The sequence below is a fragment of the Mustela putorius genome, unplaced genomic scaffold, assembly GCF_011764305.1.
Source record: "Mustela putorius furo isolate JIRA1106 unplaced genomic scaffold, ASM1176430v1.1 tig00000765_pilon_pilon_pilon, whole genome shotgun sequence".
Lineage (NCBI taxonomy): Eukaryota > Metazoa > Chordata > Mammalia > Carnivora > Mustelidae > Mustela > Mustela putorius.
The window spans coordinates 99,548-112,775 of NW_025421470.1; the positions used below are offsets into that span (position 1 = coordinate 99,548).

The 13,228-nt window shown below is 60.4% G+C and overlaps 1 protein-coding gene across 9 annotated transcripts in view; it reads right to left on the bottom strand.

Moving 5' to 3' along the window:
- Nucleotides 1–394: 394 nt before the first annotated feature.
- DIP2A (disco interacting protein 2 homolog A) overlaps nt 395–13,228 on the bottom strand; it is an 89,304-nt gene continuing 76,470 nt past the window's right edge. For 4 of the 9 annotated variants that reach the window (XM_045084274.1, XM_045084276.1, XM_045084275.1 and 1 more), the window contains 12 exons: nt 11,980–12,101; nt 11,745–11,856; nt 10,584–10,696; nt 10,033–10,163; nt 9,255–9,423; nt 8,538–8,708; nt 6,382–6,443; nt 5,691–5,748; nt 4,156–4,230; nt 2,846–3,020; nt 2,615–2,738; nt 395–2,266 (listed from right to left, as the gene is read on the bottom strand). In XM_045084274.1, coding sequence (XP_044940209.1) covers nt 2,014–2,266; nt 2,615–2,738; nt 2,846–3,020; nt 4,156–4,230; nt 5,691–5,748; nt 6,382–6,443; nt 8,538–8,708; nt 9,255–9,423; nt 10,033–10,163; nt 10,584–10,696; nt 11,745–11,856; nt 11,980–12,101 — 1,565 coding nt within the window. In that variant the 3' untranslated portion in view covers nt 395–2,013. Of the gene's footprint in view, nt 2,267–2,614; nt 2,739–2,845; nt 3,021–4,155; nt 4,231–5,690; nt 5,749–6,381; nt 6,444–6,514; nt 7,167–8,157; nt 8,342–8,537; nt 8,709–9,254; nt 9,424–10,032; nt 10,164–10,583; nt 10,697–11,744; nt 11,857–11,979; nt 12,102–13,228 lie in introns of those variants that run through there. The other 5 variants (XM_045084273.1, XM_045084279.1, XM_045084280.1 and 2 more) reach the window with 5 other exon arrangements.

A 13,228-nucleotide genomic window follows, 5' to 3' on the forward strand; every position in this document is an offset into this window, starting at 1 on the left:
TGTCCCTGCGGGGCCCGCAGGACCAAAACAGCCGTGAGTCACTGCACAGCCAGAGGACACAGTGTTTAAACATGTAGAAGAATATATGTGACAGATTAAAAGTCTGTAATTTATTAAGTACAAAAATGGATATAAAAGCATAGGGTCCTAATTTTGTAAAAATTTTAATAAAGAAAAAATTAATCCCTGAAAGGCTTTTCATCAAATGCAGATGCTGCTGTTACCAGGAGGTAGGGGAAGAGGAGATCTTACTTCTCTTCCTCACACTCTAATGCGCTCTCTAGATCTTATCCTGTAAGCATAAATGCTTTTATATTTAGAAAAAGAATGCATAATAAAATACATCTTATTTGGAGTTATTTAAAAAACATTTCACACATTTCAAAGGACAGAATTACAAAGTCAATACCTTTTATTAACATAATGATATAAAAAAATTTTAGTGTGATATACAGAATTCCCAGAGAGCAATTTTAAAACATTTTAATGTGCTTCTTGAAATCCTAATTTACAAGACACTTTGTCTTACTGCCACTGACCTTTCGATACAAAAATTTTACAGGATTTGTTTGCTATAAAACCACAACATGAAGATCAGGGTAGGTAGTTCTCCCTGCCGGCGTTCTAGTAGGAGGACTGTCTGCTGGTCCAGCGCTAGAACCCCTGCACGTCAAACATAAGCTATACCGATTATGTACACAATTACAACACAGTTAGAATTCCAGTAAGCCGTAACACATTCCACCACAGCCACACCACAGGCAAACGAACTGATGCGCACGTGCTACCTGTAGCCAAGCAGGAGACGACAGAGCCGGCCCGGCTGGCCAGACCCGTCCGGTGGTGAATTTAAGATGGAAGAGAATTGATCGTAGCTTTGTTAGGCCCTGCTGCAGGCGAACTGCAGAAACACCTGGTTGTTCCCAAGACGCATGCGTACTTCACAAACTTCCCACCTCAACCCCCGAGACCCCAGGACTTCATAACATACTCTCCAACCGCTATAGAAAAATAATCTTAGATTTGAGCTTCGCTTCAAATTCTTACACGTATCTAAAGGTTTTACATTCTCGTCTGTGATTTCGGTTTCTTACGATACTAGATGCGCCAGTTTCACCGAGTTTGAATGAAATAACTGAATGTGGTTTGGCCAAGTTTTATAGGCACACGACTCAAACTGGGAGAGCCCGGGGGGGGGGGGGCAGGGACACGAGGCTCTGTCCATGGCCCCTCCACCACGGCAGGGGGCTCACGGGTGCCACGGAGGACCCGACGCCTCGGGGGCTGCCCCCAAGGCCTCCGAGTCCGCTGGAGAGAGAGAAAAGTAGCGATCCAACGCAATCCCACGGGCCGCGAGGTCGGAGACGGCACCGGCGGGAGAACAGGGGCGTTAACCGGCCGGCGCGAAGCTACAGACCCAGGATGGGGACCGCAGACCAAACGCTGGTCCCTCCGCCCGAAAGCAGGCATCTAACCTGACGGCCGCCGGCGGCGCCTCTCGGCTCTCCGTGACCACAAGCGCGGACGGTCGGGCACACGCGTGCTCGTGGCGTTTGCAACGAGCCAGCACGGGAAGTGCCCTGTGAACGCAGAGTCGGGCGGCTGGCCAGGACCCCCTCAGCCCCCCGGCTCCTCCCTGCGAAACAGAAGTGGAGCACACGGAACAGGGGCCTCAAGCTCTTCCCGGCATAAAGTCTATACAGGAAGTGGGAATAAATAATTGAATTTTTATAATCAAGAACTGTATTTTAGCCTAAAAAAAGTGCCAACTCGCGACACAGTAGCACACTTGCAATCCCTCCCAGCCCCAGCTGGGCCCACCGCCCCCAGGCAGCCCTCCGTTCAAGTACTGACATTCCTGTCCTCCTGAATGTCCTCGGAGAGGAAGACGTTTCTTCCCTCCGGCCCAGGAAGCGGCTTCTAGCGTCAGACGGGGGGGGGGGGGAGGCCTGGAGATGGGTCTGTCCCCGCAGAGCGGGAAGGGCACAGCGCTTGGGGCGGCCGCGGCCGCGCTCACATGTTGTAGGCCACGTAGATCGGGTCCAGCTGGTCGGCCAGGAAGCCGTCCCGCAGGTGCATGCGCTGCTTCTCGCCCCGCGAGTTGATGGGGATCACGCCGGGGTCCACGAGCACCACCACGCCCACGACCAGGTGGTGCTCCTCCAGAACCACGTTGGTGACCAGCGCCACCAGGTCCAGCGCGTCCTGCTCCAGCCCGTCCAGCTCCACCACCACCACCAGCAGGTTGGTCCAGGTGAACACGGCGCTGCGGGGACAAGACCGTGGCCTCACAACGCGCGGGAGACGGGGCCAGACACAGAGGGTGAGACGGCCGCGGACGCTCGCCGACTCCACCCCACAGCGGGACGTCGTCACCAAGGGCAGGGCTGGGCCAGGCGCGCACTCTAGGAACCTCTACTCTGACTGCGGTCCTGGGTGAGAACCCAGGGTTTTATTCAACGCTGACCTGACCCAGTTCAAGCTTCCTACCAAGGGAGATGAGCCCCCTGGGGGGGGCCGCCGGTGGCAGCAGGGCACTCACCACCCGGCGATGCACCGGCGGCAGCGGGGCACTCACCACCCGGCGATACGCCGGCGGCAGCGGGGCACTCACCACTCGGCGATGCTCCTGTGGGCTCGGACCACGGACGTCTCAATGTCAATGGGGTGATAGCGCATTCCTCTCAGCTCCAGTGTCTCATCCAGAGACCCAACCACGTACAGCGCATCGTGTCGCTCTGTGAACACGGTCCACACGCCTCAGAAGGACACCCACGGGACACCGGGGACCCCGGGCACCTCCACACATGGGCACCACCATGGCTGCGCTGGGGCCAAGCCTCACCTCCACTGGCATCGGTGAGCTCCGTCCTGCGGAGGAAACCCAGGTAGCCCGTCCTCGCCCAAACGGTCTGGGTGTCTCCAAAACTCAGCCGGGCACTGAAGTGGTCGGCGTGCAGAGCCTCCTCCCCATAGACCGTGTAGTAGCCGGTGGCGTTGTGGGGGCTGCTCACCCAGATCTGTGGGGCCCAGAGGACGGCAAGGAGTGGCCCGGAGCCGCCACGAGCCCAGAGCACTAAGAAAACGTGAGTGGAGGTGGCGGGAGAGGGAGATGCTTTCTCTTGCGAACGAGTTAACACTACAGGCACGGAGAGCAAGCAGTGACGCATTCCTCTCCTTTGTGGAGAGCGAGATGGCAGGGGCGGTGAGAGAGGGCGGGGGCATCTGCACGTCCCTCGGGGACAGGTGCAGGAGCAGGTGTGGCCGCTGAACTCCCCGGCGGGCACGACGCATCGAAGTGCACCCACACTCCCGTCGGCCACACACAGGCTAGCGGCACTGAGGGTTGCAGGGTCCCCTAGCGTGTCCTTCTAACCGCAGCCCATCCGGGACGCAGAGTCCGCTCCCCAGACTGAGCACCTGGCTCCAGACACCCCCCAGACAGGATCTGAGAGAGGGCGCGGGGCGGCCAGCAGGATCTTCTGCCCTGAGAGGGAGGTTCCCGGCCTGGCACAGACCCTCCCGGAGCACCATGGGGCCATGTTGCTCTAACAGACCGGGGTCCAGCTGGCCAGGAAGGGGGAGGGCCAAGGGGAGGCTCCGTGCTGACTACACTTGGCCCTGGGACCAGGACACTGAGCGACCCCGGAAGGCCCCCATCAGACAAACTGGGCAGCATCTGGGAGAAACCCGGGACCCCAGAAGCATTACACGGCAGAGCACGGTGGTCCTTGTGCCCACCTGGTGCACGCCTACAGAGCCCAGCACTGGAAGCCTAGACCGTTCCACCATGACTGAGCCACCTGGGCCCCCAGCCTCCAGGGACAGTCCCGCTGGCCCTGAGTCACTCGGGACCCACTCACGTGCACAACACGCTGTCAGCACGGCGACGCCCGCAAAGCCTGCACCCTGAGGACAGAGGGGGCCCCCCCCCGGCCAGCCCGTGTCTGTCCCCAGCCAGCCCCTCCCTCAGGGACCGCTTTTCAAGGGGACCCACAGTGTCTGTGCGGCTCCTCGGGCCTCCCAGTGCCCACAAAGCTGGAGGTTTCTTGACTCTGAGCCAGAGGATTCCTGAGAGTTCCTGACTCTGAGAGAGACGGGGGAGGGACGGGGGAGCAGCTGCTGAGGTCACAGGGGCTCTGGGCCCCGCCTTACCTCTCCCAGGTGTGAGTCTCCAAGGGGCCCTTTGGTTTCCGTGTGAGCAATAATGACTTTCACCCCAGGGAGGATCTGGAGAGAGAAGTGAGTGATCGGGAGGGTTGGAAGCCAACCTAAATCAGACTCTGATTTTTCAGAGAAATAAGAGACTTTTTAATAGATAAAAACCAATTGTAAGGGGTGCCTGGGTGGCTCAGTGGGTTAAAGCCTCTGCCTTCAGCTCAGGTCATGATCTCAGGGTGCTGGGATCGAGCCCCGCATCGGGCTCTCTGCTCCGCGGGGAACCTGCTCCCCCCTCTCTCTGCCTGCCTCTCAGACAAATTGTGATCTCTGTCTGTCAAATAAACAAATAAAATCTTAAAAAAAAAAAATCAATTGTGAATCTTGGTAGAATTACCCCAGTTCCTAAGAACGGACCCTATTTCAGACGTGCAGAGGGTAAGGAGAGTTTCCGTGGCGTCTCCCACACCTGGGGTCTTCCACTAAGGCCACACGAGGTCAACAGGCCCTTTCAGGGCTCACGTGTGTGGGGTGCCGTCCACACGCCACGGGCCCCCTGCCAGGCTCCATCTGCCGGCTCGGTGAGCCCCAGCCTGGCCTGGGAGCTGCCGGTCCGGGTCTGTGCCGGCCGGCTCAGGCACGCGGGACCACGGGCTCTGCTCAGACCACCTGCCACCTGTGCTGTCTCGGGTGACGTCCCCACACACAGGACAGCCGGCCGTGGGGACCTCCAGGCAGGTGGGAGGAAGGTGAGGAGCACAGGAACATGGGGCTGCAGGCTCTGTCGCACACGGTCATCCTTCCGCCTCTCCCTGCCCCACGCACTCCGGCCACAGGGGCTCCTCTGAGGCCCACACTCCCACCTTTGCACCAGGGGAGCCTTCTGCCCCTCATGTCCATGGCTGTTCCTCCTCAGGACCCTGACCCTGGTCACCCTCTGCGGGCACACAGGCTTGTCCTGTTACTGCCCCCACAGCCCCGTCCCTAGAAGCCACTGTGACCCTAACAGTGTGGGACAGAATGGGGTGGCCCTTCCAGGCTGTGTGGCCTGTGGGATGGCACGGGACGGGCTGGCCCTCTGCCCTCGGCCTAGCACGGATGAGCAGCAGGAGCCGTGGGAAGCCCTGACGTTGGGGGCCATCTGTTGCCGGCCATGATGCTGGGCACACGCCCTGCCCTTGACCCTGCCACCTCCTGGCGCCCAGGCCGTCCCCACACTGCACTGCACTGCCAGATAAAGCCATGAGGGTGCTCTTCCTTCCCTCGAACTTTCCCCGGCTCTGAGGACACCTGTTCTCCAGACTCCCCCGGAGGCATCGGGCCCTGACCCAAGGGGCCCAGTGGGCTCAAGCCCCACAGTGGGAGCTCCTTCTGGCTTCTGCCCCTCCCTCCCTCTCTGATGTCCTCGTGGGGGTGGTGAGGAAGAGACAAGCCCTCTGCATCAGCCCAGCCGTGACCCTGGTCAGTCTGTGTCTATTAGGATGTGGTGAATTCTCAGCACCCGCCAGGGGCCAAGTTCCGGCTTCCACTACCTTTCCAGACTCCGTCAATGGCAGACTGTGCGGAGAACCCCGTTCTACCAAACGTACCCTGAAAATTAACAAGGGAAAAGGCCATCAGAAACGGATTATCAGTCTAGAGGTCAGTCTGTGGACCATGCCTCGCCCTTAGACTCACAACCTTGCCGTGACCTTGGAGCAGTGCCCGCCTGCTGACTGGCCATGACCCAAGGCAAGGATTGCTCCGACGTTCCCTGGGGCCTCCCCAGACCCACTAGCCGCACCCCCAGGAAGATCCACCGCTGTTTCCCTCAAGGGGCAGCGTGGCCGGATTGAGGGTCCAGAACAGCGCCCAGCTTCACTGCTGGGAGGGACCCAGACCCCCAGGGACACCCCGTGGCCCCCATCATACGTTTACTGACATAAACACTACATCTGGTCTTAAAACGGCACCGTGGGAAGAACATGCCTGAGGTTGGCGGTACCCTTCTTTTCTAGCCCTGAGAAGACCCAGGTCGGGCGTCTGGAAACGGCCCTCATGCCTCCACGGGTGGAACCCACAGGTACGGGGTTGCTGCCTCACCTGCACTGACACGAGGAGACGAGAAGGCGGCCGAGGCCACCCAGGGGGGATGTGGCCAGCCCGCCGCTAACCCAGGGAGCCGGGAGTCAGCTCACGACGCAGCCCACACAAGTTCCCCTGCGGGTGTGGACGGGCCCTTACCGGTCATGACGCAGCGCCCGCATGTCCACGTAGACGGTGGTGGGGTCCGGGCCGGCCGTGCCCTGGGAGGAGAGCAGCAGAGGGACCTCCCTTCGTCGGGTTTGCGGGGGGGCGTCCCCATCCATGTGGGCATAGTGCGTGACGGCGCCTCCCAGGCCCCCGGGGAAACCCAGGACGGCAGCAGCTCTACCTGCCGCAGGGAGCCTGCCCGGGGCACGGACGCCTCCGTCCAAACATCTACCTGGCTTGACAACGTCGAGGGAAACGTCCGGAAAACCCTACAGTTTTACTTGTCAGTTCTAACAGCTTTGTGGTAAAAACACCACCACAGGTTTTGGAGGGCACGGCCACCAAGCCATCGGGTCAGGCCTGGCCTCCCGCCGGCCAACGGGACCCTACCAAGGGCTGAGCAGAGGCTCTCTGGGGAAGTCACCCTCCTCTCCTCTCATCGGACCCTTGGCATTGGCCCCGGCGAGGCTGTCAGGTACCATTCAGTAGATCAGGAGCACTGAGTTGGACGGACGCTGCTCTCCGTGCCACCTTGGAGCTCCCGGACAGCGGGACCCCTGCCTGCCCTGGTTAGAACAAGGGTCCTCTTTGAGACCAGACACTGCCCCCCCTCCATGGGCAACGCTGGGACTGGCACATTCTTTAGAGAACAGCTTTGCCCTTACATTTGGTTTCCAAGGAGCCTTTGTAGTGCGTCCGTAACATCTACTGTGAGCCGAGTCAGACAGGAAAGAAGCATGCATTTGTCTAGACTTCACAAGAAGGCCACAGGGACTCTTGGGGGAAGCACAGAGGTGCCTTGAGTTTGAGGTCAAGGTCATACCTGCTCAGCCAGCTTTCCCAGCCTGTTGGGCTGACAGAGGCAAAGGGGCCAGCAGAGGGAGACGGGGAGGAGACAGCCACAGGAAACCAACAGAAAGCAACAGGCCACGTGAGAAACACACGGGAAGAGAGAGCAAAGTGCGTCACTGCAACTCAAAGCACAAACATGAACAACCCAGGGAGACTCCGGCAACGCTACGCGGCGTCCCTCGCACCGACAAACAGTACGGATGCCCCCCAGTGCCCAGTCGTGAGGGCGGTGTAGGGGCTGCACGGAGAGCGAGGTGGTCACTCGCGGCCCGGGACCTGCGTCCGCAGCCTGACGCTGGGCACACCTTCCACAGCAGGAAGGGACGTCCGTCGGTGCCCAGCCCACCTCCTCCGGCCACCGACAAGAGCCTGAGGCTCAGAGAGGCCAGCAGAGGCTTCACTGTGGAGAGACGTCAGCAGAAATGCTAGGACCACAGGAGGGTGGTTTCTGCATGTGGAACCGGCCCTGTGCTGGGGACAGGTTGGTCCAGGACGGGTGCGCCGAGGACCATGGCCGCGCGGAGGCTCTGGCTTCGCACCCAGCCCTGCTCTGGCCCATGTTGCCTCTACCAGGTCGGTGAGAAAGGCATTCAGCAGGCGCTCAGAGACTAGAGATGGAGACACTAGGACCAACTCCAGAAAACAGCCAGTGTCGGAAGGAGCAGTCAACAGCCCTCCAACTGCTCGAGTTTCAAAACTTTGTGTTTCCTCGGAATAAGTAAAATACTTTAATGTTTCACAGATGAATCTGGGGCGATACAAACCACCACACTAATTAATGTTTCCATTTAAAATTCATAAATGTGAGGGCGCCTGGGGGGCTCATGCCTCTGCCTTCAGCTCAGGCCACGATCTCAGGGTCCTGGGATGGAGCCCCGCACTGGGCTCCCTGCTCCATGGGGAGCCTGCTTCCCTCTCTCTCTGCCTGCCTCTCTGCCTACTTGTGATCTCTGTCTGTCAAATAAATAAATAAAATCTTTAAAAACAAGTAAAATAAAATAAAATCGGTAAATGTCACGATAAATTTATCTTGCTTTGAAAACTCAGTTCCATGCTGTGCTCACCTCAGAGACTTCTCCAGGGACGTCAGTGGTCACTGCTAAAGAACGTGCTGTTTTCAATGAACCCCTGATCGCCCAGGAGACGGGAACATCTTTTACGAAAACCCCTCCCAGCTCCCAAGGCCGGACGAGACGGAAGTGCACGGCAAAGGCTCAGAGGACGCGCGGGGACCACAGAGCAGGAGGCAGGACGGCACACGGACGGCGCAGCGGGGGGCCCCCAGCAGGCCTTACCTGGAGGCAGATGGCCACATTGACCCTGCACCCGAACGTGGTGCTCACGGCGCGCGATGGCAGCCCCAGGTCCTTGAACAGCTTGGAGAAGGACTGCGTCAAGGCGATCCTGGGCCGCTCCTCCGCGACCACCATGCAGGTGCGCACGCAGGACAGGTTCACCCCCTTCGTCTGTGGGAGGGGTAGGAGGGACGGTCCTGAGCCGCCTGAGGAAGCCTTGGAGGGCCACCCCAGGGGCACCCGGCATAGGAACAGGAGCAGGGCCATGGGGAGGCAGACCGCACACCCCGGCCTCCTCATCCCCTGGGTCTCCCTGGCTGGGTCTCGGGTCCCCAGGGTCCTAAGTATGATAGCATTGGACGGGGCCCCTCAGCTCTGCCCCCATTCCTGGCCTGCTGTGCCCCGCCGCAGGCCCCGCACCCCACGGTGTGCTCAGAGCTAGCAGGGGCCCCACACCCCACCCTGGCACCCCCGGCTCTCACACCCTCCTCTGCTGTGTGGGGTGTGCAGAGGAAGAGGGGACCGCTGGGGGCACAGGGAGGAGCTCGCAGCAGGGACGGGACCAGGATAAAGGGCCACAGAGCCAGTCGGACCCAACGCCATGTCCACAGTTTGTTTGAATGATCCTGGGGGTCTTTGTTGGAGGTTCCCAGAGTCCGGGTTGGAAGCAAGCAGGAGCCCCTGGTTTGGACACTCCGACAGGAAAGCAACACTCACCCTGAGGACGCCCGTCTGTGCTCCCAGGCCCTTGGTGCACATCTCCATCACCGAGTAGGAGCAGAAGGTGACCCGGGCCTTGTACTGGCTGACTGCGGACAGCCACAGGGACACATTGCTCTCCAGCTCCAGCGGGGGCACCAGGACGGACTGGTGTCCCGAGTAGACGCTGGAAGAGGGCAGGGGCAGTGAGGACAGTGGCCGCAGCCGCGGGAAGCCCTGCCCGCCTGCACCGCACGTGCCTGGAGCGCCCGCTTCTTTCCTTCTCCGAGAACTTCTTTTCCAGCCAGCGGGAAAGCGGGCAGGGGGCAAATTTGGGCAGAAGCGGGCACAATTTGGCCCTAATGTCAAGTGGGAGATTCCCTAGGAAATTCTGCGGGGAGCAACGGGTGACAGAGGCATGTGGCCTCCCTCTAAGCACTTTGGAAGGATCCAGGGCCACAGTGAGGACGGAGCCTGCCAGCTGGAAACTGGCTTTCCACGTCCAAAATCTGTCCCTACGTCCTAGTATTTGATAAAACTAAGTAGTCTCTTCCCCATTACTATAGTGGAGAGTGTTCCTATGGCCTGGAACATGTATTTTTACTCTTTTACTCACTTTCAAACTCAGGCCCCAATCCTTTCTGTCCCCAAACAAACCCACTCACATTACATCTTAGACTCCCTGGGCATCCAACAAATGTCAAGTTTCCAAAACTGACACGAGCGATTCCAGCCCTGAAGGCGGCACGGCTCTGGGGCACCCGCATGCCACAGGCTCACCGCCGGCGGCTCTCACCTGCACAGACACCACAGGGCGAAGCCGAGGCCACAGTAGGGGTCGAGGCAGATGGCGATCTGCCTCGAGGGGTACAGCTCACACTGCAGCTTTATGGAGCGACACAAGGCACTGGTGGCCGCGTGCGACATCTTAAAGAGTGCAACGGAAATGCTGGTCAGTGAGGGAGCAGCAGGGCCCACGGACCACACGGCCGGAGTCACTGCCTTACAGGACGGCGGGCTCAACTCCCCAGATGATACGCAGGAAAAGGCACACAAAAGACCTTCTAAGTGAGACTTCAGAATAATAAAAAAAACTGAGTGGAGCGCTTGTATCCTGGCGAGGAGACAGACTCATCAAAGCCAGCCACAAGTTCTCGTACAGAACATGAAAATACACGCGGCTCTCAGGCAAACCTGACTCTGGGGGTCTACTGGTACTGAACACAAACGAGGGAACGCTGCCGCAGCTCCCGGCTGTGCACAGGAGCGAGGGCCGCCAGCGCCTGCACCCAGCACCCTTTCTCCCCACCCGTCAGAGGCGGAAGCACATAGGACCACAGGACCCACCTTCACACCAGCTAGGATCCCCGTGGTGGACACGCTGAAGTCCAGGTACGCGAGCACGTCCGGAGACGGGGGCCTGAAAATGCTTGTCACCTTCTTTTTTGGTATGTCATCTGCTGAAGCAGAGACCCAGCCATGTTAACACTACTTCAGGCTCTCAAGGGGAGAAAGAGAACACGATCCGTTCCTGCGGAGTCCCGGGGAGAGCCAGCGCGGGACAGGAGGGAGGCCTGGAGACAGCAGGCCACGCACGTACACGGGGAAGCTCGCTTTACGCTTCAGGGAAAAGTCACCTGCGGCAGACCCAGCATGACCGCTCTGAGTGCGCGGGGACAGGGACAGTGGGCACGGGCGTTTACCAGTGGGCGAAGTGAGACCAGGAAGAACTCGGGCCACAGCGAGAGCGAGGGACAGGCTCTCAGGCCTCTCCCTGCTTCGTTGTTCCTGTACGACCACAGGGTGGTCTCCAGAGAGGCCAGGGCTGGAGCCGACGTGGCTTCAAGCCAGCGAGGCCACGAGATTCTCCGGAGCCGTCTGCGCCCGAGCCCACCCGGGCCCCACACCAGCTGTCCTGGGCCAGCTCCCCAGGTCTCGCGGTTTGCCAGGGATGACAGACAACACAGTCCCTGCCCGCTTGCCCTAGAGCCCAAGGGCAGGCGCCAGCCAGGTGCGAGGGCGAGGAGGCGCCGGCCTGCTTACTGGCGGACACCCCATGGCTGTGCAGTGCGGCTCACCGACAGCGCCTGCGGGGGGCGCTGGTCGGGGCCGTCTCAGCCCTAGGCTGGCCTCATGGCTCGAGGCACAGCAGTCCACGGCTCTGCAGCCCTTCCTGGTTGGCCCACAGGCATGTCCTGGGGCCCAGCAGCCTTCCCCGGGGACAGGGACAAGGGACAGAGGTGTGTGCGCAGGACCGACTGCTGCCCCGGCACAAACCGCAGCACGGGGAGGGATGGTCCGCAGGCACCCCGGCTTGCGACAAGCACGTCAGCGCCCGCGGGGTGAGGGTCCCACCACGAAGGAGGCGAGCACCCTTCACCAATTATTCCAGCGGCTTTCACCCAACTGGTATCGTTAGTGGCCAGGGCTCAATCCGCACCACAAAGAACGTTCAGACCGAACGTCCCGGGGACCAGCACCCACCCTGACAGTGCCGAGGACCCGCACCTGTGTCCAGAATGGTCGGCCAGGTCCTGACGTCCACGGCAGCCGCTGCGTCTTTGGACTTGAGCAGCCGCATGATGGCCTGTGTGGTGAGGACGCAAGCGGACTTGCTGACCTGCGGAGCACGGGGTTGGAGGCATGAGCGGGACGTCCCGCAGGGCCTGGGAGAGAGGACACGGTCACCGCACGAGGCCCCGCCCCTGTCAGGCCTGCCGGCCGGTGCACAACACACACATACCTCCACGATCATCTTGACGGTGGGCAGCGTGGTCGCAAGGTTCTGGGGGTGCGGGGGCCGCACCGTGACGGGCACGCAGCCACAGTACAGACAGCCGTAGAAGGCAGCAATGAGGTCCACCCCTGCGGAGACACGCGGTCAGAGGGGGTCAGTGCAGGCAGAACATGACCGACGGCACCTCGTACCCGGACGGCCACAGAAACGAGGGGGTCTCAGTCCAGTGCTACCTGGAAAAGCCACTAACCAAACCTCACCGGTACTGAGACAGGGAGACGGACAGACTCCACACAAATCTGCTGTTTCTGCTGCTTCCTTTTTCTGCTTCTGTTCTGCGGGGACCCGCACCCCCACTTTACACATGCAAACGGTGTGTGTCCTCCGTGTAAGGGACGAGAAGTTAATGATTTCTTTAGCACAGGCAACACCTAAGAACGACTGGGCCAGCTAAGAATGCATATTTGGGTCCCCAGCTCTGGAGACAGCTCTGGGCCGACATCCGCCGGCCCCAGGGAGTATCGCCTAAACTACGAGGACGCGCACACCAAACCGCCACCCTCAATAAACCCCCACACCCCAGACAACCAAAATCTCCCTCCCTTCCTGAGTCCCCCAAACACTCGGGCCGTGCCTTCACCAGACCCTATTCTCGCCCCCGCCAGCCCGCAGCCGACTCCTGCCCGGGCTGGTCCCGCAGGACGCCTCTCGGTGCCCAGACCGGCCTGCCGGCACCCGTCTCTGCACAACTCAGTGCCACAGGGGAGGGCACAGAGAGCGAGGGCCCGAGGCCGCAGCCCAGGGGAGCCACTAGGCCTGCTGCTGCTCCTGTGCGGCCAAGGGTGGGGCGGGCGGGGCAGGTGCGCGAGGGGGAAGATCCAAAGTCAGAACCCCTTTGAGGGACAGGCTGCCCGGCTCCGGAAAGGAGGGGACACGGGAGGGGGAGCGGTCCGCCCACCAGGGAGAAGGAACGGAGCAGGAGGTGACGGGGAGGACGCAGCAGGGTCCGGCCCACCGGAGAGCGGGACACACGAAGCCCGCACCCGCTCCCTGCACATCTGTGCCCAGGCCGGGGCACCCCCCCCACTTTCCGCTGCACTTCGTAACATGGGGCCACCAAAATGTTCCTGCAAGTTTCTAAAGGTTTTAAACTCCTCCTATTTAAGACTGAGGGGGAATTATACGCCACTTAAAACCTACACTCCCATCTGGAACTGGTCCGGCTTCCGATGCCTGCCCCCCCACCACCCTGGAG